Source organism: Pseudorca crassidens, chromosome 14 (assembly GCF_039906515.1).
Source record: "Pseudorca crassidens isolate mPseCra1 chromosome 14, mPseCra1.hap1, whole genome shotgun sequence".
Lineage (NCBI taxonomy): Eukaryota > Metazoa > Chordata > Mammalia > Artiodactyla > Delphinidae > Pseudorca > Pseudorca crassidens.
In genome coordinates this window covers 13,519,754-13,544,493 of record NC_090309.1, presented here as the reverse complement: position 1 = coordinate 13,544,493, position 24,740 = coordinate 13,519,754, and the positions used below count along the sequence as shown (strand labels likewise).

At 48.6% G+C, this 24,740-nt stretch overlaps 1 protein-coding gene across 6 annotated transcripts; it reads left to right on the top strand.

Annotated features, from left to right (window-relative positions):
- Positions 1 to 890: 890 nt before the first annotated feature.
- Positions 891 to 18,269, top strand: THNSL2 (threonine synthase like 2). Of its 6 annotated transcripts, XM_067704435.1 has the most exons (10): positions 963 to 1,022; positions 1,376 to 1,581; positions 3,916 to 4,150; positions 5,389 to 5,583; positions 6,289 to 6,441; positions 9,551 to 9,781; positions 12,645 to 12,793; positions 12,900 to 13,025; positions 15,226 to 15,377; positions 15,870 to 18,269. In XM_067704435.1, the coding sequence occupies exons 3-10, from the start codon at positions 3,928 to 3,930 to the stop codon at positions 16,093 to 16,095; spliced, it is 1,455 nt and encodes a 484-aa protein (XP_067560536.1). In that variant the 5' UTR covers positions 963 to 1,022; positions 1,376 to 1,581; positions 3,916 to 3,927; the 3' UTR covers positions 16,096 to 18,269. The 6 variants fall into 6 exon arrangements, with proteins under 6 accessions (XP_067560531.1, XP_067560533.1, XP_067560534.1 ...); XM_067704430.1 differs by lacking the exon at positions 1,376 to 1,581 and having other exon boundaries at positions 891 to 1,022; XM_067704431.1 differs by lacking the exons at positions 963 to 1,022; positions 1,376 to 1,581 and adding an exon at positions 1,610 to 1,743.
- Positions 18,270 to 24,740: the final 6,471 nt, after the last annotated feature.

The window sequence follows — 24,740 nt, the reverse complement described above, 5'->3', positions numbered from 1 at the left end:
CCTCTGGCCGCTGTGTGAATTCCATGACAACAATCTCTAAGCTGAGCAGTGACCAGTCAGACTTTCTCTTTCAGGAATTTGAGACCCACTCAGACTGGAGTCAGTCGACGGCAGGTGCGTGGACCTATATGGATGTGGACACCATGTGTGGGCCAAAGTTTGGAGGGCAGGTAACTTGAGTAAGCAGAGACCACAGGTTTAGGAGAATGTCATAAATAGAAGGAAGATAGCAGAAGTAACGGCAACACCAGAGGGCGGCCATTCCCTCCATCCCCATGACGCCCAGTGGGACCACCTACAGTGACCAAGCCCGGCCTAGAGGCAAGTCTAAAGCTTATCCGGCATCTGTCACATCCAGTTCCACAAATTTTGCCATCTAAGTGGGTCGGGTCCCAGGAGCAGGGACGTGAATCCAAGGGCATTTGGCTATATCTGGAAGACATTTTTTCACGTCTTGCTTTTTTTCTTTAAAATAAATTGGGGAGGCATTTTACCCTAGAATATATCTGTGCTTAATAAAAAGTGTTTTCCTACAATACGATGTCACGTATCCCTGTGGATTCTGAATTCCTGACTCACTAACCCTAGTTTGAGAAACAGTTTGTCAGCCTTCCAGTTTTCGTAGGTGGGAAGCATGAAGCCCAGAGACGATAAGGGCCTTTCTTCTTTGCATCTTGCGCTGTTTTCTACCCTGCAACGTGCGACGATGTGGTGCTTCCGGGGCTTGCAAGGAAGATTTAAGAGACTGTGAATAAAGCGCTTAGCAAAGTGCCAGAAAAGCATACTAAGTGAAGAATAAATGGTTTCCCTCTCGTTAGCATTCCCTGTCGCTCCCTCCTCCACCTCTTCCCACGCCGCTTTCTTCCGCCTTTAGCCTCCCTGCCAGGTGGCCCGGTTCATCCTCCGACCGGAAGCCTGGCCGCTGCCCCCGCGTCCCGCGCGCACGTCCGGAACCAGGCACTCCCGCCGCGCCCCATCCGCCTCCCGGGCCGCGCCCCGCCACTCCCAGGGCCTGGCACCAGGTAAGCGCACCCGGCCCGGACCCCGCAGCCCTCCCACTCTCCCGCCCAACCAGCCGATTCCGGGACGGGGATTGGGGTTCCGCCCCCACGCGAGCGGGCGCCCCAGCGGCCGAGCCTCCAGAACGCGCGCGCCGGCCCCCGGTCCCCTTTCCGGGTCCTCTTCCAGCGATCGCGGCGCCCTCTCAGGGGTAATCGGTAGCGAGACTTTTGAGCTCTGGAACTTTTGCTGAACCCGGATTTCAGCGTGGCTGGATCGGCCTCCCTAACCCCTTTCTTCAGTCTCTAGTTCGGGCGCTGCGACTTGGAGGAACCCGGGAGGGTTGAGCGTTCCCGATGCTTTGCACTTTTGGCAGGATTTCTGCAATTCTCAGAGAGCCCCGACACTGAGAAGTCTGCGGCGTTTTCAGAGGCTGGGAGTGGAGCCTTATCCCTAAGACCTTATCAAAACCGTCTTGGCTCAAGACCAGGCCAGCCGGAGGACTGGTGCCCAGTGACCTTGGAGAGGCCGGCGCCTGCCGTGGGCCTATCGGGGCCTCCACCCCAGGGGCCGCAGTACGAGGTCAGCGATCGGCTGCCAGGGGTTCGGCCGCAGAGGTTTAAGTCTTCCCCATGGCCTCACCCCTGCTCAGAAATCTCTTCGCCTCCTGGAGGAACCCTTCTTGAAACGTTTCCTTGTCTTGCGGCGCTCTCTTGTTTCCCTTGCTTTTCATCCAGATTATTGGTCAGAGTTTTTCTAACCTGGAATAGGGCCCAGCGGAGTCACAGGGGCAAATTATAAAATCGTGCGCCAGAGGCCCCTTAGTTCAGTCCCCGTCGGATGCTTGGAGCCCCCATACAGCAGTCCAACCAGAGTGCCTGATTTTTTTCGTCAGCTTCTCCACGTCCTGTGGCAGCGGCTTCTACTACTGGGCTTCTCTCTCCAATTTACCTTACACTGAACCCAGTGGTGTATAGCGCCTGTAGCTTTGCCGTGTTGGCCTCAGAAGGCTGCCCCTTGGGGTCTTTGGATAGAACGGCGGCGGCGGCCCTTCCTGGTGCAGACAGCCGCCCGTGTGCTTATCAGTCCACTTCTTCCCACTGACATGTGCAGAGCCCGGCCTCAGGCCCTCTCCTTTGTTCCTGGGCCAGGTGGAGGCGGGAACGGAGACCAGCGCCCCGGGAAAGTGCATTCCGCAGATATTTTCTTTCGCGCTTCTCTGTAGCTCTGACTGCCCTCATGCTTGCCACGGCTTCTCTGGCAGCCCGGTTGTCTTCTTGCCTTTAATCGGACCCCGGGAAGTGGCCAGGCACGACCGCCCTCCCGTTACTCCAGGGTCTTATGCATTGGCTTTAACCCTTGCCGCAGAGTTACAGAAATTACTCTTTTGCTTGAAGGCACTGCTAGCCCTGTGCCCTCCCACCCTGTTGTGGTTTGTGAGACACTGGGCCTTCTTTGCGTACTCCCTGCAGTTGGCTTTTGGAGTTGCCTGATTTCATTTCTGTGCCGTGCACCCCTATACAAGGTGATATGTCCCAGTTTGCCTGAGACGGTTCTGGTTTATCCCCATTGTCTCAGCGTAATTATTAATAACGTCCACTTTCACTTTCAAAAGATTCATGATTTGGACAATTCAACTTGTCTCTGCCTCTCAAAGTTGGATGCATTCGTGTTCGTAGGCTTGGGCGTGGCACAGGACAGCCCATGTAGGACTTGCTCTGGGCTCAGGTGTGTCAGAGTCACAGTCTAGGGAACCAGAATTCCTCCAGGTCAATGCTAGCTCATTCCCTTTCTCATAGGTGGAAGGCTTCAGGTGGCTTTGTCCCCAGAGGGCAGGGGTTCCCCTCTGGCCCTGGCACAGAAGTAAGTCCAAGCTGGTACTGAGAGCTATGTCTAGTCAAATTCATCCCCAGAGGTGTTGTGGGGATTTATAATCAGAATTCACAGCCATGATCCAGAGAAAGGTGTTCCGAGCTCAAGCCCAGCTGCTTAACATGGTTCTTGGCTCCCGGGAACCTAACTGATGTGAAGTGTGACCAGAGTTAGGCCTGGGGTGCCCTTGGACCATATCCCCTTCCATGCTAATCAGAGTTCTGCCTCCAGACAGGACCAGTGAGCCGGGCCAGATGATAGTAAGAGTAGCATATCAGCACTTCTAACTATTTTAGGATCGGGCTGAGAGGCAGGGCACTGCTTTTCACCTGGGATGACTAACCGTACTAGTTTTCCTGGGACTGAGGGGTTTCCTGGGACTTGGGGCTTTCAGTTTTAAAACTAGGAAAGTCCCGGGCAAACTGGGATGGGTTGGCCACCCTATTCTTCATCCTTGCTGCATATTAGACCCACCCAAGGAGCCTCATGTAGAGATTTCAATTTAATTGATCCAGGTAGAGTCCCAAGTAGGGGTATTTTTTTTAAACACTCCCAGGCTGATTGCAACAAACTACCAGAGTGGAGAACCATTAGGTTATAGGCAGCATTGCTAAAAATCCATGGAAGGTGATGATTATTTTTTTAGCAGCAGAAGATACATCTCTCAAAAGGGAGTGTAATCAAGTGTGTCATCCTCTCCTTATCGAGGGGGTATCAAAATGACACGTGCCTTATTAGTGTTATTCCTTCTCCCCACTCCAAGGACTTCTTCCTCATCAGTGAGGACCAAGTGTTCTCCTTTCCCAGAATGCTCCAGTACCCCCTCTCCCGTGGCAGTAGGTCAGTAGAATGACCTCATTTTGATTGGTGAGGTCAGGATTTGCGCAGTCTCAGGTGAAGCTGGCCTGAGATTTCACAGAGCTCCAGCCTCCCAGTCTGGATCATGGCCCAGGGGCTAGCCGAAGGGGCTGGGTGTACTTCAGCATGGTCCCATGGGGTACTGAGCTTGGAGATCAAGTGTCTCTGGGACTGTTCCCTCTGCAGGCCTCCAGGATCATGTGGTACGTCAGTACTCGGGGGATGGCCCCACGGGTTGACTTTGAAGGGGCCCTTTTCTCTGGCTATGCTCCGGATGGGGGCCTCTACATGCCCGAGAAGCTGCCTCAGCTGGACAGAGACACCCTGCGTCAGTGGAGTGTGGTCTCCTACCCCAGCCTGGTGAAGGAGCTGTGTAGCCTCTTCATTGGCCCCGAGCTCATTCCAAGAGATGACTTAAATGGTGAGCAGACCCTGCCTTTCTACTCTCCCATCTCACTCTTCTGCCAGCCCAGCCCACCGTGGAGTTGCAAATCCATCATTTAACCCCTAGGAGGTCCCTAGCCACATTTCCGAAACTTTGGAGTTTTCTCCAGACTCTGGAATCCCAGAATTGGAAATATCCCCAAAGTGTTCATTCATTCCAGCTCCCACCTCCAGTGAGATGAATGCCAAAGTGATCTGCGGAGATTTTTTTTTTTTTTTTTTGCTTATTTTTTAAAAACCCTTTCAAGGGATTTCGCTGTTGTCCTGAGATGCTTGAATGTGGGGTATTTCCTTCCTGCATATAAAACACCCAGACCCTCAGATTGCTGTTTTATCTCCTTTAATGGTAATTCCAGAAGGGACTTTGAGAGTGTTTTGGTCCAGCTCATTTCAGACTGTTATGTGCCTACAGATTCTCTGTGGGAATATCTTTAAAATGCAGATTCTGATTCAGTAGGTCTAGGGTGGGCCTGAGAATTCTACATTCCTATCAAATGTCCAGATGATAATAGTGCTGCTGGTCTGTGGACCAAATGTAATGGTGAGAGTTTGGGGCTGAGAAGAAGAGGACTCAGAATGTAGTTCGATGACCCGCACTGATGGTGTTGCCTGGGTACATATTAGAATTCTCAGACTTCTCTGACCTACAGACCCCAAACCTGCATTTTAAGATCCCAGGTGATTGGTTCACTAATTAAAGTTTCAGAAACACTACTCTAGATGACCTTAGCCTTAGGTAGGATTCTAAGTAAACCATCTCAAGTTTCTGGCATCACAGGTGTGAGATTAAGTAATGCAAAAACAAACAAGTCTCTGTCTTTAGGAAGGAAAATTAGAAGAGATGAGACATTTGCTTTGTTTCTTATGCAATGGTTTAATTGAATCTCATTGGAATACATGCACACAGGAAATCCAAATGATGAAGAAATTTATAAAGTGAAAAATGAAAGTCTTACAGCACCAATTCTGGTCTCTGGAGCCATCACTATGAGGAATCCATGAACAGTTTAGTTCATGCCTTTTCAGACGTTTTTCCTAGGATTAAACAATTATATTCATACACAGTATCCTTTATGATAAAAACTTCTGGTCTTTTTATCTGGTAACAAGGGAAAGAAACTTCAAATGTAAAAGTGTAAAGAGACTGAGAGTGAACTTGAGGGACAAGAGAATGGCCTTTAATCACCGTCCAACGTCCCCTCTCTCCCCTCGCAGATCTGATCGACCGAGCCTTCAGCAGATTCCGACACAAAGAGGTGGTCCATCTATCCAGACTGAGGAATGGGCTGAACGTGCTGGAGCTGTGGCATGGGGTCACCTACGCGTTTAAGGACCTGTCCCTGTGCTGCGCAGCACAGTTCCTGCAGTACTTCCTGGAGAAGAGGAAGAAACACATCACCGTGGTTGTAGGTGTGCATCGTGGCCGTGCGCCCTGGAGCCCTACAGTGCCCCAGCTTGCCAGGGTCCGCCCACAGGATGCCCTCCACTGACGTCTCTCGGGGAGTGTGTTATTGGTTCTTCCAGAGCAGGGTTCTTTTTCTTAAATTGAAGTATGGTTGATTTATAGTGCTGTGTGTGTGAGTGTGTCTGTGTGTGTGTGTGTGTGTGTGTGTGTGTGTGTGTGTGTGTACAGCACAGTGATTCAGTTATACATTAACTATCTATCTATCTATCTATTCTTTTTCAGATTCTTTTCCCTTATAGGGTATTACAAAATACTGAGGACAGTTCCCTGTGCTCTACAGTAGGTCCTTGTTGGTTATCTATTTTATGTATAATAATGTGTATATGGTAATCCCAACCTCCTAATTTATAGAGCAGGGTTCTTAAACTTTTCTTGTGCCACAGACCCTTTTGAGTCTGGTGGAGCTGTGGAACCTTCTTAGAATAATAATAGAATAAATACATAAAATACACAGAAGGTATGGCGCCAAGCTCACAGATGCCCTGATTTCTATCCGTGGTCCCCTTGGAGGTTCAAGGACCCCAGATTAAGTACTGGGTTCCTACCCTCCAGGATATTGCCTCACTTGACGACAGTGCTTTAGGGGCCATTGCTTTCCTTCTCCATCTCCCTCGTCCTAAAGAGGAGGGTTCCTCCTTCTTCCCATCCAGGAACTTCTGGGGACACAGGGAGTGCTGCTATCGAGAGTGTTCAGGGGGCAGAGAACGTGGACATCATTGTTCTGCTGCCCAAAGGTCGCTGCACAAAGATTCAGGAGCTCCAGATGACGACAGTGCTGAGAGAGAATGTCCACGTGTTTGGAGGTGAGTGTTGGGACAGAGGCTCCGGGGACAGCATGGCTTTGCCTCGAGTGGTCTGTTTTGGGAGATGGGCTGGAACAAAACTAGTCAATCGACTAGCTGACCATCCTTCCTCCTCCCCTTTCTCTCTCCTTCCCTTCCTTCATCAGTCATATTTAGAGGTTGGTGTATGCCTTGACTTAGCTCTGAGCAGGCTCGTGGCTACACAGTTTCAGAAACTACTGGAGGTGACAGGTGTGTAAACCAATACTGACAGTACAACCGAGGAAGTGCAGGTTGAAAATCATACCCCAGAGAATGCCACTTCCCTGCATGTGCACCCTGCTGGTCCATATCTACAGGCAGCTACCCAGAGTCATAGCCTGAGCCAACTGACTTGGGTTCTGTCCCAGGGCACTGAAGTTCAGATGGCAAAAACACGTTTAATAATTATTTTTAAGAGAATGTGCCGTCGCGTGTTGGCAGCTCATGCCCTCCCTTGCAGTGTTGAATCAACTAAGCTATGCACTTGGTTAGCAGGTCTCAGTATTTAAAATAAGAAGCTACTCAGTGGGACCCACTGCTAGTGACCCCCCTTCCTGAGCCACATCACGAATCGTAGCGTTTGTGTTTGCAGAGAGGCAAAAACCATCTCCTTAATGTCTGGCCATCTGTTCTGAGTGCGTTTAATCATTACGGAGTTCAAGAGTGTAGGAAGGCGGGATGGGTTTGAGTGGAGTCATACTTTTTGTTTTTTATTTCTACCTCTGACACCCTACGACCCCCCAGGTAGCCCCCCAAGGAAGGGGTTGGAATATGAGCAGTAGGGGTCTTGGTGAGGTTTTGTGCGCTGTGGCCTTGGGCAAGCTGTCCAGGTGGCCTGGCTTGGTTTGGTCACTCACCTGGCAGGACAGCAAATGTGGTGGCAGAAAACCTTCCTTCTATAACTGGCCTGGCCTCCTGTTATAATCCCATAGATGATGTTTTTATAGAACACCAATTTTGTCAAGGACCAAAAGAACAGTGAGAACGAACCTTACCCATGGGAGTAGCATGAATATTCTTTGTCTGTTTGTTCAAGAGCAAACAAAAAGCCCCTTCTACTCTTTTCTTTAGCAAGCACATACGCATTCCACTGAAAAGTTTATGGTTTAGCTGAGGCGGGTGTTGGCAAAAATCTTACACATTAGCCTTAGTAATGAATTACCCATATCTGGCTGCATTTTCCTGCAGTCACGACAAGATTTTAATGTACAAGGTTCAGGTTCCTGAGTGTCCCTGTTACACCCTAAGCACCAAAATTGCTCTTTATGAATCTAGGACTGTCTTTACCTAGAATCAAAGCAGAGAAGAGCTTTTCGTACCTCTAATCTGCACCTACGCCCTTCTCTCCTTGTCCACAGATGTTGGAAGGCTTTGACCTAAGGGCATGTGTAGAAGCGCCGTTCCTGACCATGGGGTGGAGAATGGTGCACATTTGAAAAATAGTGGCAGGGACTTCCCTGGTGGTCCAGTGGTTAAGACTCCGCGCTTCCAGCATAGGTGGCGTGGGTTCGACCCTGGCTGTGGAACTAAGATCCCGCATGCTGTGTGGCATGGCCAAAAAATTTTAAAAAGAAGAAAGAAAGAAAGAAAATAAGAAAGGAACCTTTAAAGGAATTAGCTTTTGTTTCTAAAACAGGACTGTTCAAATTCTTCCCTTCCTTTCTGGAATCTTCTGATTTGGTTTCCAGGAGGATGTGTGTTAGTTCGGGAGCTAACGGTGGGCATGTGTTTTCTGTTGGGCTGGTGAGCTCAGGGAGTAGAGATGGGCCACCTGGATTGCTGTGTGTTGGACACTAATGTTTTCTAAAGTCATGCATTTCCATATACATTGTATACTTGGTTCTTCTTAAGCACAGGATAATCAACAAGAGCTAGTTACATATTACTTGGGATGTTTCTGGTTGGAAGTAACAGAAAATCTAACTCAGACTGGCTTGAACAGGGATACTTTTCAGCTCATGTCCCTGGAAGTCTAGAGGTGGGATAGGCTCCCGACTGGCTGGTTCACTGGAGCCAGGTTCTCTGCTCCATCTTCCATTCAGCCTCATTCCTCGTGTGGCATATGATGGTTACTGAAGGTAACCAAGTCTCTCTTCCTGTGGCTCTCTCTTAAAAACAGTGAATCTTTTCCTAGCACCCCAGCAAATATCCCCCCTGTACATGGATCTGGAGTCAGTCCTGCAGCCTCATCACTGCTACACGATGAAGGGTGGAATGAATAGTAACCTCAGTGCCGGCCTTCCCTGGTGGCGCAGTGGTTAAGAATCCGCCTGCCAGTGCAGGGGACACGGATTCGAGCCCTGGTCCCGGCAGATCCCACATGCCGTGGAGCAACTAAGCCCGTGCGCCACAACCACTGAGCCTGTGCTCTAGAGCCCGCGAGCCACAACTACTGAGCCCGCATGCCGCAAACCCGAGCACCTAGAGCCTGTGCTCCGCAACAAGAGAAGCCACCGCGGTGAGAAGCCCGTGCACGGCAACGAAGAGTAGCCCCCGCTCGCCGCAACTAGAGAAAGCCCGTGCGCAGCAACAAAGACCCAACTCCGCCATAAATAAATAAATAAACAAATTTATTTTAAAAAAAAAATAACCTCGGTGCCTACTCTGGCATTTCCCCTGATAATCTTCTCCCACCGTCCTCCAAGTCTGGACCCAGTGGAGAAACAGACCCAGGTTTCAGACAAGAGAACAATATTGGCTGGATTGCTGGTTGGGCTGGGTTGAGGGATGCAACTTGGACTAGGGACCCACGTGGGAAGAGCGACTCTTTCCCTCCAGCCCCTGATGGAGGATGGTGAAGTAAAGCCCAGCCTCTCACCATCTCACAATCTGATAAACCATCCCCGGAGACTGGGGAAGAGGGCATGGAATACAAAGAGGAATTCTCCCCCATATCCCAGAAAGCTGACATTTTCTTTCGTTTTAGATAATGGTAGAAACATTGGAAATGTGACCCCAAGGATATGAGACGTGGTTTGAGTGAAGGTCCCAGCAGGATGGTCTCTAGGAGTACATGCTGACCTTATGGGCACGTGCTGGCCCCCGGGGGGTCCTTCATGATAACTCCCTCTCCTCTCTCCTCTGACAGTGGAGGGGAACAGCGATGAGCTGGACGAGCCCATCAAGGCCGTGTTTGCCGACGTGGCCTTTGTCAAGGAGCACAGTCTGATGAGTCTGAATTCCATCAACTGGTCCCGGGTCCTCGTGCAAATGGCCCACCACTTCTTCGCTTATTTCCGGTGTGCACCAACCTTAGACTTGCACCCACTGCCCCCCGTGGAGGTGGTTGTACCATCGGGGGGTGCCGGTAGCCTCGCAGGTGAGGAGACCCCTGGGCGGAAATGGGCTTTCCAGAAAAACGCCTGTGGTCCCCGTCCTCCCAGCTGCACTTTGGTTGAGGATAAAGGTTGTGTCCTAAGTGATGGGAAATGACACACAAGAAGCTTCCAGAAAACTTGCCCCAACTCCCTGGGGGTGACATCCTGGCCTCTTGCCACAGGGGAAGGAGGATGGGTTAACCCCGAGGTGCTCCGGCTGCCTGATCTGATGTGTTTGCTCAGCAGAACGTGGGGAGACTAGGCCAAGGTTCAGCCGCTGGCCCGGCTGGCAGTGCCCTCTGCCAGGAACGTGGACTTTCCTCCCAGCTCCAGCCAGCTGCCCGCTCTGAAGATAAGGGCTCGCCTGGCACGGCGTGTTTTCCCTGGAGACCGTGTGATGTGGAAAGAGTCCTGGACTTAGGCTTCTGTGCCAGTTCTGTCCTTTACTCGCTAAACGTCTTGTCTCTTAGATTCAGCTCCTCAGCTATCAAAGATTGGAACACTTACCATATCTCTCGCAGAAATAAGATTCTTTATGCGTGTCTGTGAACTTTATGAGGGTCAAGAGCAATAGAGCTACGTGGCATTCAAATCATTTCCTATAATAATACTTAACATTTATCAAGCACTGACGATGCATCAGGTACTGCTCTAAGTGCTTCTCTCGTATTAACCCCTTAAATCCTCACATGCGCCTATGAGGGGGACGATACTATTATTTCCATTTTATAACGAGGAAGCTGAGGCACAGAGAAGTTGGTCAGCCTGCCCCTGGGTACACAGCAGTCAGTCCCAGAACCAGGATGGCAGCCCAGGCAGGCTGGCTCCAGAGCCTGAATCCTCACAAGCATGCCTCCTGATTGGCATGCCTTTTTTTCTGATGGTTCTGTTAGTGGCATCGCTTCTGATGGGCGTCCAGGAGAGCTTAGGTGAGACCATGAAAGTATCTTAGCGGTCAGGAGGCTTCCTGACTTCAGCTAACGCAGGGATGGAAAGAACGGCAGGCTGGCTGGTAGACAAGGATGGCTCAGCCTTCTTCCCCCTCCATGGCTGCCCATTTGCATCACCCTCCAGGGAGTGATGCCACCTGCACACATCCCAGTATCTGCCACAGCGCCTGGCACAAAAGCAGTGTTTGCAGAGGGGACTCCGATCCAGCCCTGCTCCATCAGGAACTAGCTGCTTGACCTTAAGCCCCTGGACCCCTTGAGCCTCCGTCGCTCCTCTGTCATACAAGGATATCATGATGTTTACTGAGGATCACGTGAAATAAGACTGTGAATGTGCTTTGCAAAATTAAGAGTGATGTTGGGCGGTGCGGTTATCCTTAACTCCTTTCACCTACTCATCAGAGATAAGCCATTCATGGCAGTAGGAACCTTCCCCCAAACCACGTTGCCTTTCTGGGCTTTCCATCCTTCAGGGTGAGGAATTCTTTGTTTGTTCCATGCAAATAGACACTGCTATTAGGGCTGCTCTGTGCCCCCTCAGTCCCTTTCCAGGGGATGCAGTCTGAGGACGCTGGTTCTAGGAGACTGAGTCAGGGGACTCAGCATGTGCTCTAGACTTAGACAGACCTAGTTCAAATCCTTAGTCTGCCACTTAGCAGGCTTTGGATGGGTCATTTCAACTTCTCAGAACCTCCATTTTCTCTTCTGCAAATGGTGGCGAGCATGTGTCAGTACCTGCCTGGGGGCAGGGTTTGGCACGGGAACAGTGTCAGGGCACAGTCACCTTCTCCTACTCTTTCCTTCTTTTTTTTGTAACAGCTTCATTGCTCTATGATTCACATATCATACAATTCACCCACTTCAAGTATATAACTTCATAGTTTTTAGTATACACAGATTTGTGCGGCCATCACCATAATCAGTTTTAGAACATTTTCCTCACCCTAAAAGGAAGTCCTGTTCCTTTAGCAGTCATTCCCCATTTCCCCTCATCCCTCCCAGCTTTAGGCAGCCACTAATCTATTTCGTCTCTATAGATTTTCCTATTCTGGACATTTTATATAAATAGAATCATCCAATGTCTGACCTTCCTTCACTTAGTGTAATGTTTTCCAGGCGCATCTATGTTGTAGCATGTATCAGTACTTTATTCCTTTTTACGGCTGAATACTAGTCTATTGTACAGCTATAGCACATTGTGTTTATGCATTTATCAGTTAATGCACATTCGGATTGTTTCCGTTCTTTAGTCGTTATGAATAATGCTGCTATGAACATTTGTGCTTAGGCCCTGCTTTCAGTTATCTTGAGTATATAGAAACTAGGAGTGGATTTCTGGGTCATATTGGAACTCTGTGCTTAACTTTTTGAGAAACTGCTGGACTGTTTTCTGAAGTGACTGCACCATTTTACACTCCAGCCAACAGTGTATGGGGGGGGGGTTCCAGTTTCTCCACATCCTGACCAAGACTTGTTATTATCTATCATTTTGATTCTAGCCATCCCAGTGGGTATGCAGTGGTATGTCACTGGGGTTTTGGTTTGTGTTTTCCTGATGACTAATGATGTTGAGCATCTTTTCATGTGTTCATTGGCTATTTGTCTATCTTCTTTGGAGAAATATGTACTCAAGTCCTTTGCCTAATTTTTAACTGGGTTATTTTTATTGTTGAGTTGTAAGAAATCTTTATATATTCTGGCTTCAAGTCCTATGTCAGGTATATGATTTGCAAATAGTTTTTCCTCTTCTGTGGGTTGTCTTTTCATTTTCTTGATAGTCTCCTTTGAAGCACAAAAGCTTCCAAAAGCACAAAATCTTCTTAATTTTGATGAAGTCCAATTTATCTACTTTTTTTTCTTGTGTTGTTGTGCTTTTGGTGTTGTGTCTAAGAGACCATTGTTCTCCTCTCTTAAGCTGGCTTCATCGCTCAGAAGATGGGCCTGCCCATCCACCTGGTCGTGGCAGTGAACTCCAATGACATCATCCACAGGGCCGTCCAGCGGGGAGACTTCTCTCTGTCTGAGGCCGTCAAACCAACCTTGGCATCAGCTATGGACATTCAGGTGGGGCCTGTGAGGCGATGTGCAGGTCTGACCCAGGTGTTGGTTGGGTGGAGGTGGTCAAGGGCTGAGGTCAGCGTGACCCTCGGGACCCCGCCTTTCTGCCCAGGTGCCGTACAACATGGAGAGGATCTTCTGGCTGCTCTCTGGCTCTGACAGCCAGGTGACGAGAGCCCTCATGGAGCAGTTTGAAAGGACCCGAGGTGTGAGTCTGCCCAAGGAATTGCACAGCAAGGTCAGTTACCACCCATACACCACGGAGAAGGGAAAGGTGCAGCCACAAGACCAGACTTGGGGTTTGAAAATCTGTTCAAGGAAAGGGGATGCTTGTTTCTTGAGCACCTACTATAAGCCTGGCACACCTGCCGTCACTTCATGTGGATTTCTTTGTTGAATGAGGAGAGGCAGTAGAGGTTATTGGTTTAGAGTCAGGTGGGGCTTAACTCCAAGCCAGCTGTGAGACCTTGGACCAGTTTCTTAAATTCCGTGTTTCAATTTCCTCATCTATAAAATGGGGATAAAGAGAATGCCTGCCTCATAGCATTGTTGAATTTTAAGTCAAATAATACCCATGAAGAACTTTGTATACTGCCTGGCAATATAGGGCTTAATATATTAACTGTTGTTTTTATTTATTATTGTTGATTTCCAATAATAACTGGAAGCCACTTTTCCCATCCAGTATGAGCAGAGACTATTGTTCTATTAGCTTTTTTTTAAAAAAAAAAAAAAGAAAGAAGGAGAAATTTTATCTCCTCAGATGGGTAGGAGCCTAGGGAGGGATTGCTTTTATTTTAAGGTAACCTGGCGATGAAAACTTATTTAATATAAAAAAAGAATTTCATATGTTGAATTTGCTTTTAATTTTCTCTGCCACATTCCCACCAAATCGTCATCCAGACTGTGTATATCTCCAGTGCCTAGGACCTCACTACCTCACATCAGCTCTAATCATTATGAAGGTCTTTATATCAGGCTAGAACCTGTTACTTCTTAGCTTGTGCACTGGTGAGCCATCTGATCCCCATACTTAAAGAGAATCTTCGTTTACCTGCTAAGCCTTCCTTTAGCTGTCCCTTACATGACGTAATTTTCAGTGGTCCATGTCCATCTTAAAGGGTTGTCTCCAGAACTAGATACACCCACACAGACTGGAGTGGAATTTCTGTCTTCTGGAATCTATGCTGCTTTTGGTGCAACCTGTCTTAGTTAGTTTGGACTGCTATAACAAAGTACCACAGACTGGCGGCTTAGAAACAACACAGATGTACTTCTCACAGTTCTGGAGACTGGAGGACTGAGGTCAGGGTGCCGTGGTTGAGTTCTGCTGAGGGCCCTCTTCTGGGTTGCAGTTGTCTGCCTTCTCATATGTGGAAGGAGATTTAGCTAGCCCTCTGACCTCTTCTTATAAAGATGCTAATCCCATTCATGAGGGCCCCACCCTCATGACCTAATTACCTCCCAAAGGCCCCACCTCCAAATACCATCATATTGGGATTAGGGCTTCAACATATAAACTTGGGAGGGACACAAACATTCGGACCGTAACACAGCCAAAGTTCAACTTATTTAATGGTTTGTATTGACATCCACAATCCTTCTCCTCATGTAAATGAGATGCTCCATGAAGACAGACACCATATCCCCCAATTCTTCGTTCTCTCCCCCGCCGTACACGTGGAAGATATTCCAACTGCTGGAGCAGCATTCATTCATTCATTCATTCACTCACTCATATTACATATTGACCATGAGTCAGGAGCTATGGTTGGTGCTGGAGATACAAAGATAAATAAAACACACGCATTGTCTTCTGTGAACCCTAATGGGTCAGGAAGGTATCTAAACAATTTATAATGCCCTCTGGTCTCTATTGGTTGCAGTTGAGTATATGCAGGGTTTTGGGCACATTGTAAGCATGCAGTGAATTTTCAGAGAATGATCAAATAAACCATCTACACCAAGGGAGCACTGAGAAGGGAGTCTTCCTCTTTCTAAAGGTAGTGGGGAGTTTTCCTAAAGGAGGTGCCACAAGAGCTGGGTGGGAACTGACGGGAAGCTATTCTCACATCCACAGGAAGGGGGCGTGCCAACAACAAAGCAGCAGGAAGGCTTGAGTGCCCTTACCCTGTGTTCCGTCCCGTTGTCGAACAAGACTACATACACTAATTTGCTGATTCATGAGCCAAATTCTAACTAAATGTGTTGACCTGAAACTCAAAGGTATCCTTCCCCTAACTTGAGTGAATCCATTTGAAACTGGGAAACGTGGGAAACCAGATTTTTCTCTGAGCTGGATCTGAGCCATTCAATCTGAACGTTTCATTTGCGTTTCTGGTGCATATCTGGCTATGTTACGTGGTGGGAATTTTCTCCCCTTTTCCCCACTTCCCCTCAGCCCTGATTCCCACCCCTCTGACCCTGAAACCTGTCAGCTTTCAGAAGCAGTAATTTCTCAGTCAGTGTCAGATGAGGCCATCACCCAGACCATGGGCCGCTGCTGGGAAGAGAACCAGTACTTGCTGTGCCCTCACTCGGCCGTGGCTGTGAGCTACCATTACCAGCAGGTGGACAGGAGGCAGCCCAGGTACAGGTGGTGGGTGCCTGTGTGTCGGGGGGACCCCTTGGCTTTCAGGGGTCCTCCTCTTCCCCAAGCAGGGGAGAGAGGAATGTGAACAAATGGACATTTTTTTTTTTGGCTGCCCCTTGCTGCACGCGGGATCTTAGTTCCCTGACCAGGGATGGAACCCATGCCCCCCTGCAGTGGAAGCACAGAGTCTTAACCACTGGGCGGCCAGGGAAGTCCCACAGATGGCTTTTATGAGCATGATGGGTGCTGCGTGGAACTGTGTCTTGAGACTGTGGTCCTGGAAGGGGGAGCTGGGCCTCCAACAAGGAGGAGCAATTTGCTTGCAGAGATAAGTTCAAGGGACCAAACAGGTCTTTTTCTCTCTCTCTTTCTCTGCACCCTACCTCTCCCCTTCCCCTGTTCCTTCTTCTCCCTCCTGGCCTTCATTCTGTACCTGTCCCGCTGTCTTCTGTCTTCCGCCCCCTGTTCCCACCTGCCCTGCCTCCGCAGCCCTCCCCGCTGTTGTCTGGCTCCCGCCTCTGCAGCCAAGTTCCCGGAGGCCGTGCTGGCTGCCGGGCTGACCCCGGAGACTCCCGCGGAGATCCTCGCCCTGGAGCACAAGGAGGCGCGCTGTACCCCGATGCGGAAGGGTGACGACTGGACGCAGATGCTTCGGGGCCTGATTGAGGACCTGAGCCGGCAGCGGCAGGGGCGCTTCCGGAACGCGCCGGCATAGCCAGGCTTCCTTTAGGCTTCGGACCCTGGGAGGCGTCCTCTCTGAGCTGCCTGGTGCACCTTCTCTCCATGCTTCGGACCCTGGGAGGTGTCCCCTCTGAGCTGCCTGGTGCACTTTCTCCCATGCAGGTGCAGGAGTTTCTCAGGGGGCTGCCCAGCTGGATCTGGAGCCAGCGGGCTGTGCGCTGTTCCCTGGCTGCTCTGTGCTCTCACCGTGGCTGGCTGGCCGTGTTGGGCCTGGTCACCGGGGAGGCGGGGAGGGAGTCGTGGATGATTGCTGGGGGTGCATCCCCAGGGCCAGACAGTGCAGGAACATCACTGCTTCCTGTGAAACTTTCAGGGCCTGCAAATGAAAGGTCTGGGGCTCAGGGGCAACCTTGGCTCCAAGATTTTGGACCCCCAGATCCTAAAACCTGTGCAGGTGGGGCCCGCTTCTTCCATTACCGCAGGTCTGGCTCTGAGCCTTAGTTTATCTGGTCCCCAGGTCAGATCCAGACGTCTTGGCCACAGGGCTTCCACCCTGTCAAACGTTGGGAATCCCTGGAATAAAAGTGCAGGTTCAGTGCGATGGTGACTCTGCGTGCCCTGTGGGCAGAGCCCGGTGCCTGTCAGGTGGTGATGGTGGGACCATGGTGTCCCTCATCCATCTGCTGCCCCAGGTTGCCAGCAGGGCAGGTGGCACAGGAGCTGGGGTTCAGGATCACCAGATCCAGGCCATGTAGGAAAGCAGGAGCCTCAAACTAGGTCAAGTTGCCCTGTTGCTCATGTACCAGGTTCACCATCATTAAAGCAAGTCATGATCATAGCAGCGAGAAGCAATGATCCCTCTTTAAACACTAAATAAAGTCCAAATGCCTACATTTCCACAGGTACCTCCATAATCACGCTGCTTCAGAGAAGTCAAGTTGTTCTTTCCACTGAAGACACGACTGACGCTCTCCCCTCTCCATGCCTTTGACCCTACACTTGCCTCTGGGAGACTGTCCTTCTTTGATGAACCCACAAGTCCCATCTCACAGGCTATTTGTCTTGGTTCCTGGTACTTGTTTACCGTGTCTTGTTGACTCGTCAGCGCAGCTGGAAATAAGGACTCCTGTTTCCTAACTCTGGCAGAACTCCAGCTGTAGCTTCCTTAAGCTGTGTATTCCCTTCTGCCCTGTTTTATGGTTATCCACTTGAGACATTATCTTCCTGTCTCTAAGCTCCTTGAAGATAGGAACAATTGTTTAATGCAAGTGCTAAAACTTTTTGGATTTGCCCCTATTGATTAAAAATCTTTTAATATGTTCTCCCAACATATGTGGACTAAATTATGTATAAACTACACAAACCGTGAGCTAAAATAGACATGAAGGAATAATAACAACACCTATATTTATCTTTTCTCCCCATTCTCCAATGGATTGCCCGTGGGCCTGTCTTTGGCAGTCCTGGTTGAACACAGTGCCTGTTACATTCCAGAACCAGCAGGAACCAGGGGCACATCTGCCAGATACTGTGCGATGACTCTCAAAGTGTGGTCCCTGGGTTTATCCAAAATACACTCTCCTGGCCCCTACCCCAGACCTTCAAAGGCAAATCTGTGGGCGTGCGTGCGCCATCTTCAGTCCTTACAAATGCCCCAAGTAAGTTTCGACCCTCTCACTCGGGAAACCTTGGCCAGAGGCTTTAAGTGTATGAATAATTCTCTTCCACAGGGAGATAGGCCTTTTCACAAGGGCGTGCTTTCTTCCTGCTACTGTTTTCATGATCTAGCCTGCACTGTCCAGTTCAGGAGCCACTAACCATATGTGACTGTGGAGCCCTTGCAATGTCAATAGTCTGACTGAGGAACTGAATTTTAAATTTTATTTAAGTTTAACTTACATTTAAATTTCAAAACTATTACTTGATTCAGTCATTGGAAAGCTTTTAGGTATGATTGGAAAATGCAGATATGTGAATCTGCTTTTTCAGCTGTGAAATTTATGAAGTACATAAAATACAGATAAGTATTTCCAATGAAAATTCAATGTTCTGATTGACATGTGTCACAAATGTAAACTGCATATTGGATTTCAAAGGCTTCCAATGAAAAAAATTTAAACTATCTCATAAATAATTTTATACAGATGACCTGTTGAAAGGATGATATTTTGATGTGTTGAGTTAAATAAAACACGTTATCAAAATTAATTCCGTCTTTTTCCTTTTCCTTTTCCAGGGACATTTAAAGTTACATATGTGGTTCGCCTTTGTCTCACGTTGTATTTCTACGGACAGCAGTGATCTAGGCTTTGGGTACACATGAACACACGGCAGATAGTTGTGGATTTAGTTATATTACTGGGTTCAAATCTCATGTAGATTGAGGGAGGGGGTTAGACAAACGCAAACATGTGTACGTCAACACAAGCCTGAGGCTCTGGTCTCTGGGGGCCCCTCTGGAAGGCAGTTAAGGCAGGCACAGCATGGAAGTATTTTTGGCCACTAGAGGGCGCTGTTACTACCACTCTGAGGGCCGCTGTGAAAGGAGCCAGTGGGCATCTGGTCTCCAAAGCTGCCTTTCCCGGCCCCCGAAGTCTAAAGGAGCTTCTGGGCCACCCAGCTTGATCTCTGCCTGCTACCTCCACATCAGAACCACTAGCCCCGCATCTGCTTGATGCCCAGGGGCTGAAAGGAGAGGCCGGAGGGCATCCTCTTACTGGAAAACTTGACATCGAAGCATGGCATTCAGTATGTAGACGGCAGGAATGCTGGACGCACAGGAGGATGGGCGAGCATTCCTAAGGGAATGACCGTGACCCTTACAGCCATCAGCACCTGACAGCTTCCGAGACACTTTAATATCCACAAGAGCATACCTGATGGAGCCCCCAGGACCCACTTATCTATTAGGCAAGACCAGGCTGATACTTCGGGGTCATGAGATACTTAGAGGCCCGTGAAAATATTTTTATTTCTATTAAAAGAAACAATGAATATAATCCGGCTTGGATTATATTCATCTTTATACCAACAGTTTAGTAAAAAAGAACTTTAAATATTTTTTGTAGAAGAACTCCTTGAAAGCAAAAGTGCCTGGAGCCCACGAAAGTCATAATGCGGCCCTCATAGGACCCGCTCTACGCCGGGTAATACTTCACCAGAATCAACTAATTTAATGGTGACAAGCAAGCTGTGAAATACGTGTTACTACCATCTGTGTTTTAGAGATGAGCTAACCTGTCAGGGTGGTACCGCAAGGGAGCAGAGGGGCTGGGACTTGAACCCAGGCATGTGGCTTCAAGTTTGACGTGTACTTTCATCTTATCCTGTTGCATGGAGCTGGTCCATTCTGCTGTGGCCCGCCACTCTCCATCCTGCCCCAGGCCGTGGCCCTTCCGCGGGGTCCTCTTCCACCCTCCCTTTCATGGGTGGATTTGGGAGCGTGGCCATGATGCTCCAGGAGGTCCACCAGGGGCTCCTGCAAACCTGCTTCCCAGGTCTCTGCACGGGCCCTGGCACCCACCTGCTGCATGCGGCCAGAGCCAGTGGTTCCTTATTCTTTGCTGCCGCATTTCTGAGCATCTCAGGGCAGTGCTGGGAGTTACAGGGGGTCACAAAACCCTTCACCTTCTGGAGGCTTTGGAGTGATATCCAACTCTGAGAGCCCACTGCACCTGTGAGAGGAGACCCAGAATAAAGCCATTGGACACAGCACAAACAGACATGAAACATGAACTACAAGATATTCTGGCCACAGGGAATCTTAGGGCTGAATGGAGGAGAGGACAGGAATGAGATGAAGTCTGAAGAAACATCCACCCCTGTGAACATATACACAGGCACACAAACACAGACAGACACACACACACATACAAATACATACCTACATACACACTCATCCCCCTCAATGGAAAAAGCAAGGATCCTGGTACCAATTGAAATTAGAATCAGGTTGAAGTTGTCCTTCTGAGTCGTCCGCTAACTGGCGGTGTGCCCACACACAAGCCATTTCATCTCTGTGAGCCTCAGTTTCCTCATCTGCTAATTGTAACACTTACCTCGCTAGTTTATTTTGAGGATTGAGATCATGTATTTCCAATTCCTAGGTAAATGCTAAAATGCCATACAAGTGCTTCTTACTAACATAATTTAGTCTGCAGTGAACAGTTTAGTACTTTTAAGCTATCTTGCGTTTTTTACTAATTGCTTCCCGGATTCGTCTTCTTTTGCCTCTTCCTGAAGGATGAAGTTCCTTCGTGGCCCTGCGGTGCTGGGACAGCTCTGGGTGCAGGGTTGGAGTTGCCCTGGCCTGCTCAGTGCACCCAGCGACAAGCCCTGTGGGGGTCATTTGGGGGTTGAATGTCATGGATTAGTCAGTAGGGGCTCTGCTGGGCAGTTAACAAGCCTCATTAATTTGCAGTGATTAGGATGGTGGGATGATTCCCTTTCCTGAGCACTCATGATGGGCTGAGCCCTTTGTGAAGCACGTTCCAGACATTGGCTCCTTCAGTCCTCACAAGGACTGTATGAGAAAGTACCATTAGGGGCTCCATTCTAGAGATGAGGAAATGAAGCTCAGAGAGGTTAAGTAATTTTCCCAAGGCCACCCAGCCAGTGAGTCCTGGAGGAAGGATGTGAGGCCGAGTTAACCTCAGAGCTAGACTAGGACAGGAACTTTGGGCCCGATGGTTTCCAAGTTTTCTTCAATCAGAGTCTGCGAGCTCGATGGCGAGAGGGCTGCGTCTGAGGGTGGAGGAGAAGAGAAGAGGACCCATCACTAGGAGACGGGCCATCTGGGGAGAGGGGCACAGAGCCAGTGCCTTTGCAGGGAGCTCTCCTCTGGCTCAGGCTCCCTCTTGGAGCTGGGTTCCTCTCGGGGATGCTGGAAGCTGGGTTCCTCGCGGGGATGCTGGTGTCTGCTGAGTGGAGTGGGTATGGTTACAGGACAAGAGGGAGGTGAGAGTAATTCTGTGGGATTGTCAGCTGCTGGCAGGGAGGCCCAGACTGGTGGTTCCCACTGGAAAGACTCAGACTTAGATGGATGAAGTCGGGGAGCCTTTGTTGAGTTTTCTGTGTCCCCAAATAAATAACGGGTGAGCAACACAGGAAGGGCTGGGCTATTAGCCTCCTGGAAAGAGGAGAGGGCCAACTTCTCTGTCCTGCTCACTGCCTCTGTCCAAAAAAGCATCTCCCCAGAATTCCCTTTCAGGCCCAACCCATCAGTTTATCCATTCCACAACCTGGGCATCTCCCAGGTGCCAGCTGGGCAAATGCTGAGGGCCACTGTGCTGACTGCCTACCAAGTGCTGGGGAGAGAGAAAAAGTAGGAAAAGATGGGGCTGGGGTTGACTTATGCAGAAGGATAAAAGTTTGTGGCAGCACCCAGGGGCTGTCCCAAGGCTGTGAGGGACTGGTTACTGGTTCTCCAGGGCAGGAGCCCAGGCAGTCCCCCTGCGGCCCCCTCTTGCACTGACCCTCAGTGTTGCAGTGATTGGTTTAGAGCCTGCTCCCCCGCTACTTAAACTGTCCTTAAAGGCTGCTGTCAAATGCCCCATAAGCCAGGACCTGGCGTCCACACCTAGCCTTCACTGAGTATGGAACAGAACAGGCGGGAGGAACTGCAGGGCCCAGAGGAGGAAAGGTGACTGGGCAGGAGAGGGTGGGGCTGGAGTGAAGAAGGCTGGGCTGGGTCTCCAAGGGTCTGCTAGGTACCAAGGGGATGCTCCTCGGTTCAGGACTGTTCCCTTCTCCTCTTCAAAGGTTTAGCCATCACAAAGATCTATTATAAGAAGGCAAGGGACCTCCTGTTGCAGCAGAAGTGTCTGTGTACTTGCTCCTTGGGGAGGGGACCTTCTTTTCTCTGAATGAATGCGCAGGCCTTAAGTCACCAAGGCCAAGGTCCTGTAACAGGTGCAGAACTGAGGCGGGGCTCTGCATGGCTTAGGCCAGGGTGAAGCCCCTGGAGCCTCCCCTTGGTTTAGCTGCTAGGGGGACCTATTGAGTGTCACCTCTCCAGCCTCCCCTTGGTCTCCTAAGTCGCTGGAATCACTGGCTTCCACCACCCCTGATCCAGACCTCATCCCCAAGCAGGGACAGCGCTTGTTTATAAAACGGATGCAGTTTAGGTCTTGAGGGTTCAGAAAGGTCAGGGCGCAGCTCTGGGTAACCTCCTGCAAATGGACGTCCCTTCGAGCTGCGTTCTCGCCCTCTCTCCCCGCCCCCCCTCAACCCCTGGACAAAAGCGCCCTCCAAAATCTTCTTCAAGCCCGGAATGGCCAGCAGAGAGCAGCAGAACACACCCAAAGTCCCTCTCCCTCCAAAGGTGACTGACCGCACCCCGCAGGCATGCAGGTCTGACCTTGTTCTCTAGGAATTAGAGCCCCTGAAGGTCAGAAAGGGGGGTGGGCCCCAGAGATTTTTCTTTTTTCTTAGCTCATTGTTTCTCAAATTTAATATTGGGAAGTTCCTCCTTTAAAGTTTAAAAAAAAAAGGTATATATATATACTCACATATATATATATATGTATATCTATATACTCACAAAGTATATATCACATATAATTCCAGTGTTGTCGTAAACAGTTTTTGCTTTGTAATAATGCTACTGCAACATGTACAAACATGAAACTACCTATGAACCCCTTATATTGATATCTCCCAAACAAGGAGAAACAAACATTCAAATTAAATGAGAACAAATCTACAAACAAAATCAGTAAAATTCAGAGTAATCTCATTAATGTGTGTAATCCATCGTGTACTGCACTCAAATTTCTGGTGCCCTGTGACAGTGGCACTGGACTCCTCAGACAGGATTTTCGCTGTTGTTGCTTGTTTAGCGTATTTACTTTCCTTTTGTGGTGGAATAACTTTGCTCCTTCATCACTTTTCATACATTAACCACCGGGAAACATCCCAAGCACAGCACGTTGTGATGTCGTATAACCTTTACGTGGCACCAGCTCATCATATATTTGCCACATCTGTCTGCCTCTCCTTACTGGCTTGTGACAATTGAGATGGTATTGTTGCTTGCAATTGTAAATACAGGTACAAATGCAGACACTGAAATTATGTGATGACTTATTTTTTTTTTTTTTTTTTTTTTGTGGTACGCGGGCCTCTCACTGTTGTGGCCTCTCCCGTTGCCGAGCACAGGCTCTGGACGCGCAGGCTCAGCGGCCATGGCTCACGGGCCCAGCCACTCCGCGGCATGTGGGATCTTCCCGGACCGGGGCACGAACCCGTGTCCCCTGCATCGGCAGGCGGACTCTCAGCCACTGCGCCACCAGGGAAGCCCGTGATGACTTACTTTTAAGGTGGCTGGCAGATGATGCAGAAAATGTCTTGAAAAAATTATCAAATGAAATCACACACACAAATACACCATTGATTAAGAATTCTTAAACAGCAAGAGTACTTACTGTATGATATTACTTATATGTGGAATCTAAAAACTAATACAAACTAATGTATATGCAAAACAGAAACAGACTCACAGAACTAGAGAACAAACTAGTGGTTACCAAAGGGGAGAGGGAAGGGGGGAAGGAGGAAGTTAGGGGTATGGGATTAAGAGATACAAACTACTATGTATAAAATAGATGCACGATAAGGATAAATTGTATAGCGCAGGGAATTATGGTCATTGTCTTATAATAACTTTTAATGGAGTATAATCTGTAAAAATACTGAATCACTATGCTGTGTACCTGAAACTAATATAATATTGGTAAATCAACTATACGTCAATTAAAAAAATAAATAAAATAAAAAAAAGAATACATGTCTGGATCCCTGTTTGACAAACATTATCTCCCCCAACCCTTGCTTTTTACAGATGAATGAACAGGCTCAGAGAGGAGAGTTGACTTAGCCAAGGTCACACAACTAATCAGATGGGGCAGCTTGAGGACTCTGAGACTCTCTCATTTTACACAGTAATACTTCCCATTACAGGCTTGGCCCAAGGAAAGGAGTTTTAGGGATTCTCTTAGGAATTAACCATTGCAGTCTGGGTAATTTCCTGCACATTTCAAGCAGCCATCTTTCCAAGCTTGGAACAGGAAAGAAACTAGATATACACAGCCACTGCCACAGATAGGAAGAACTTGTCTAAAGCCCTACCAGACTCCATTTTCTGATATATATACATGTATATATGTATGTGTATATATATATATATACACATACATATATACATGTATATATGTATGTGTGTATGTATATATATATGAAAGTTTATGGAGAGAACAAAATATATACTTATTAAGCCTTTAAGATATTGAGGCCTTATTGGATACTACTTTTATGGCTTGGGGAGAATAGACTATCTCTTCCCCAACTCCAGGGGCAGGTTTTTAATTTGAGGTCTTTTAACTCCCAAAGGTCCATGGATAGAATTCTGGAGGTCTGAGAACCAGATGGGAAAAAACTGCATCTTTATTTTCCCTGGCCTGTACCTGAAATTTAGCACCTCTTTAAAATATAAATGTTGGCAACAAACCAATTAACACTAATAGCACCTGGGACTTTTTGGAAGATAAAAATCACAGACATTTTCACATGGCGTTATAGTAGCAGCTGTAGGTGTCTTGAAATAGCATTAACACTCATCACTACTTTAAAATAATATTAGATCTGACACTATATTATGTTATTTAATTATTATTAAAGAGT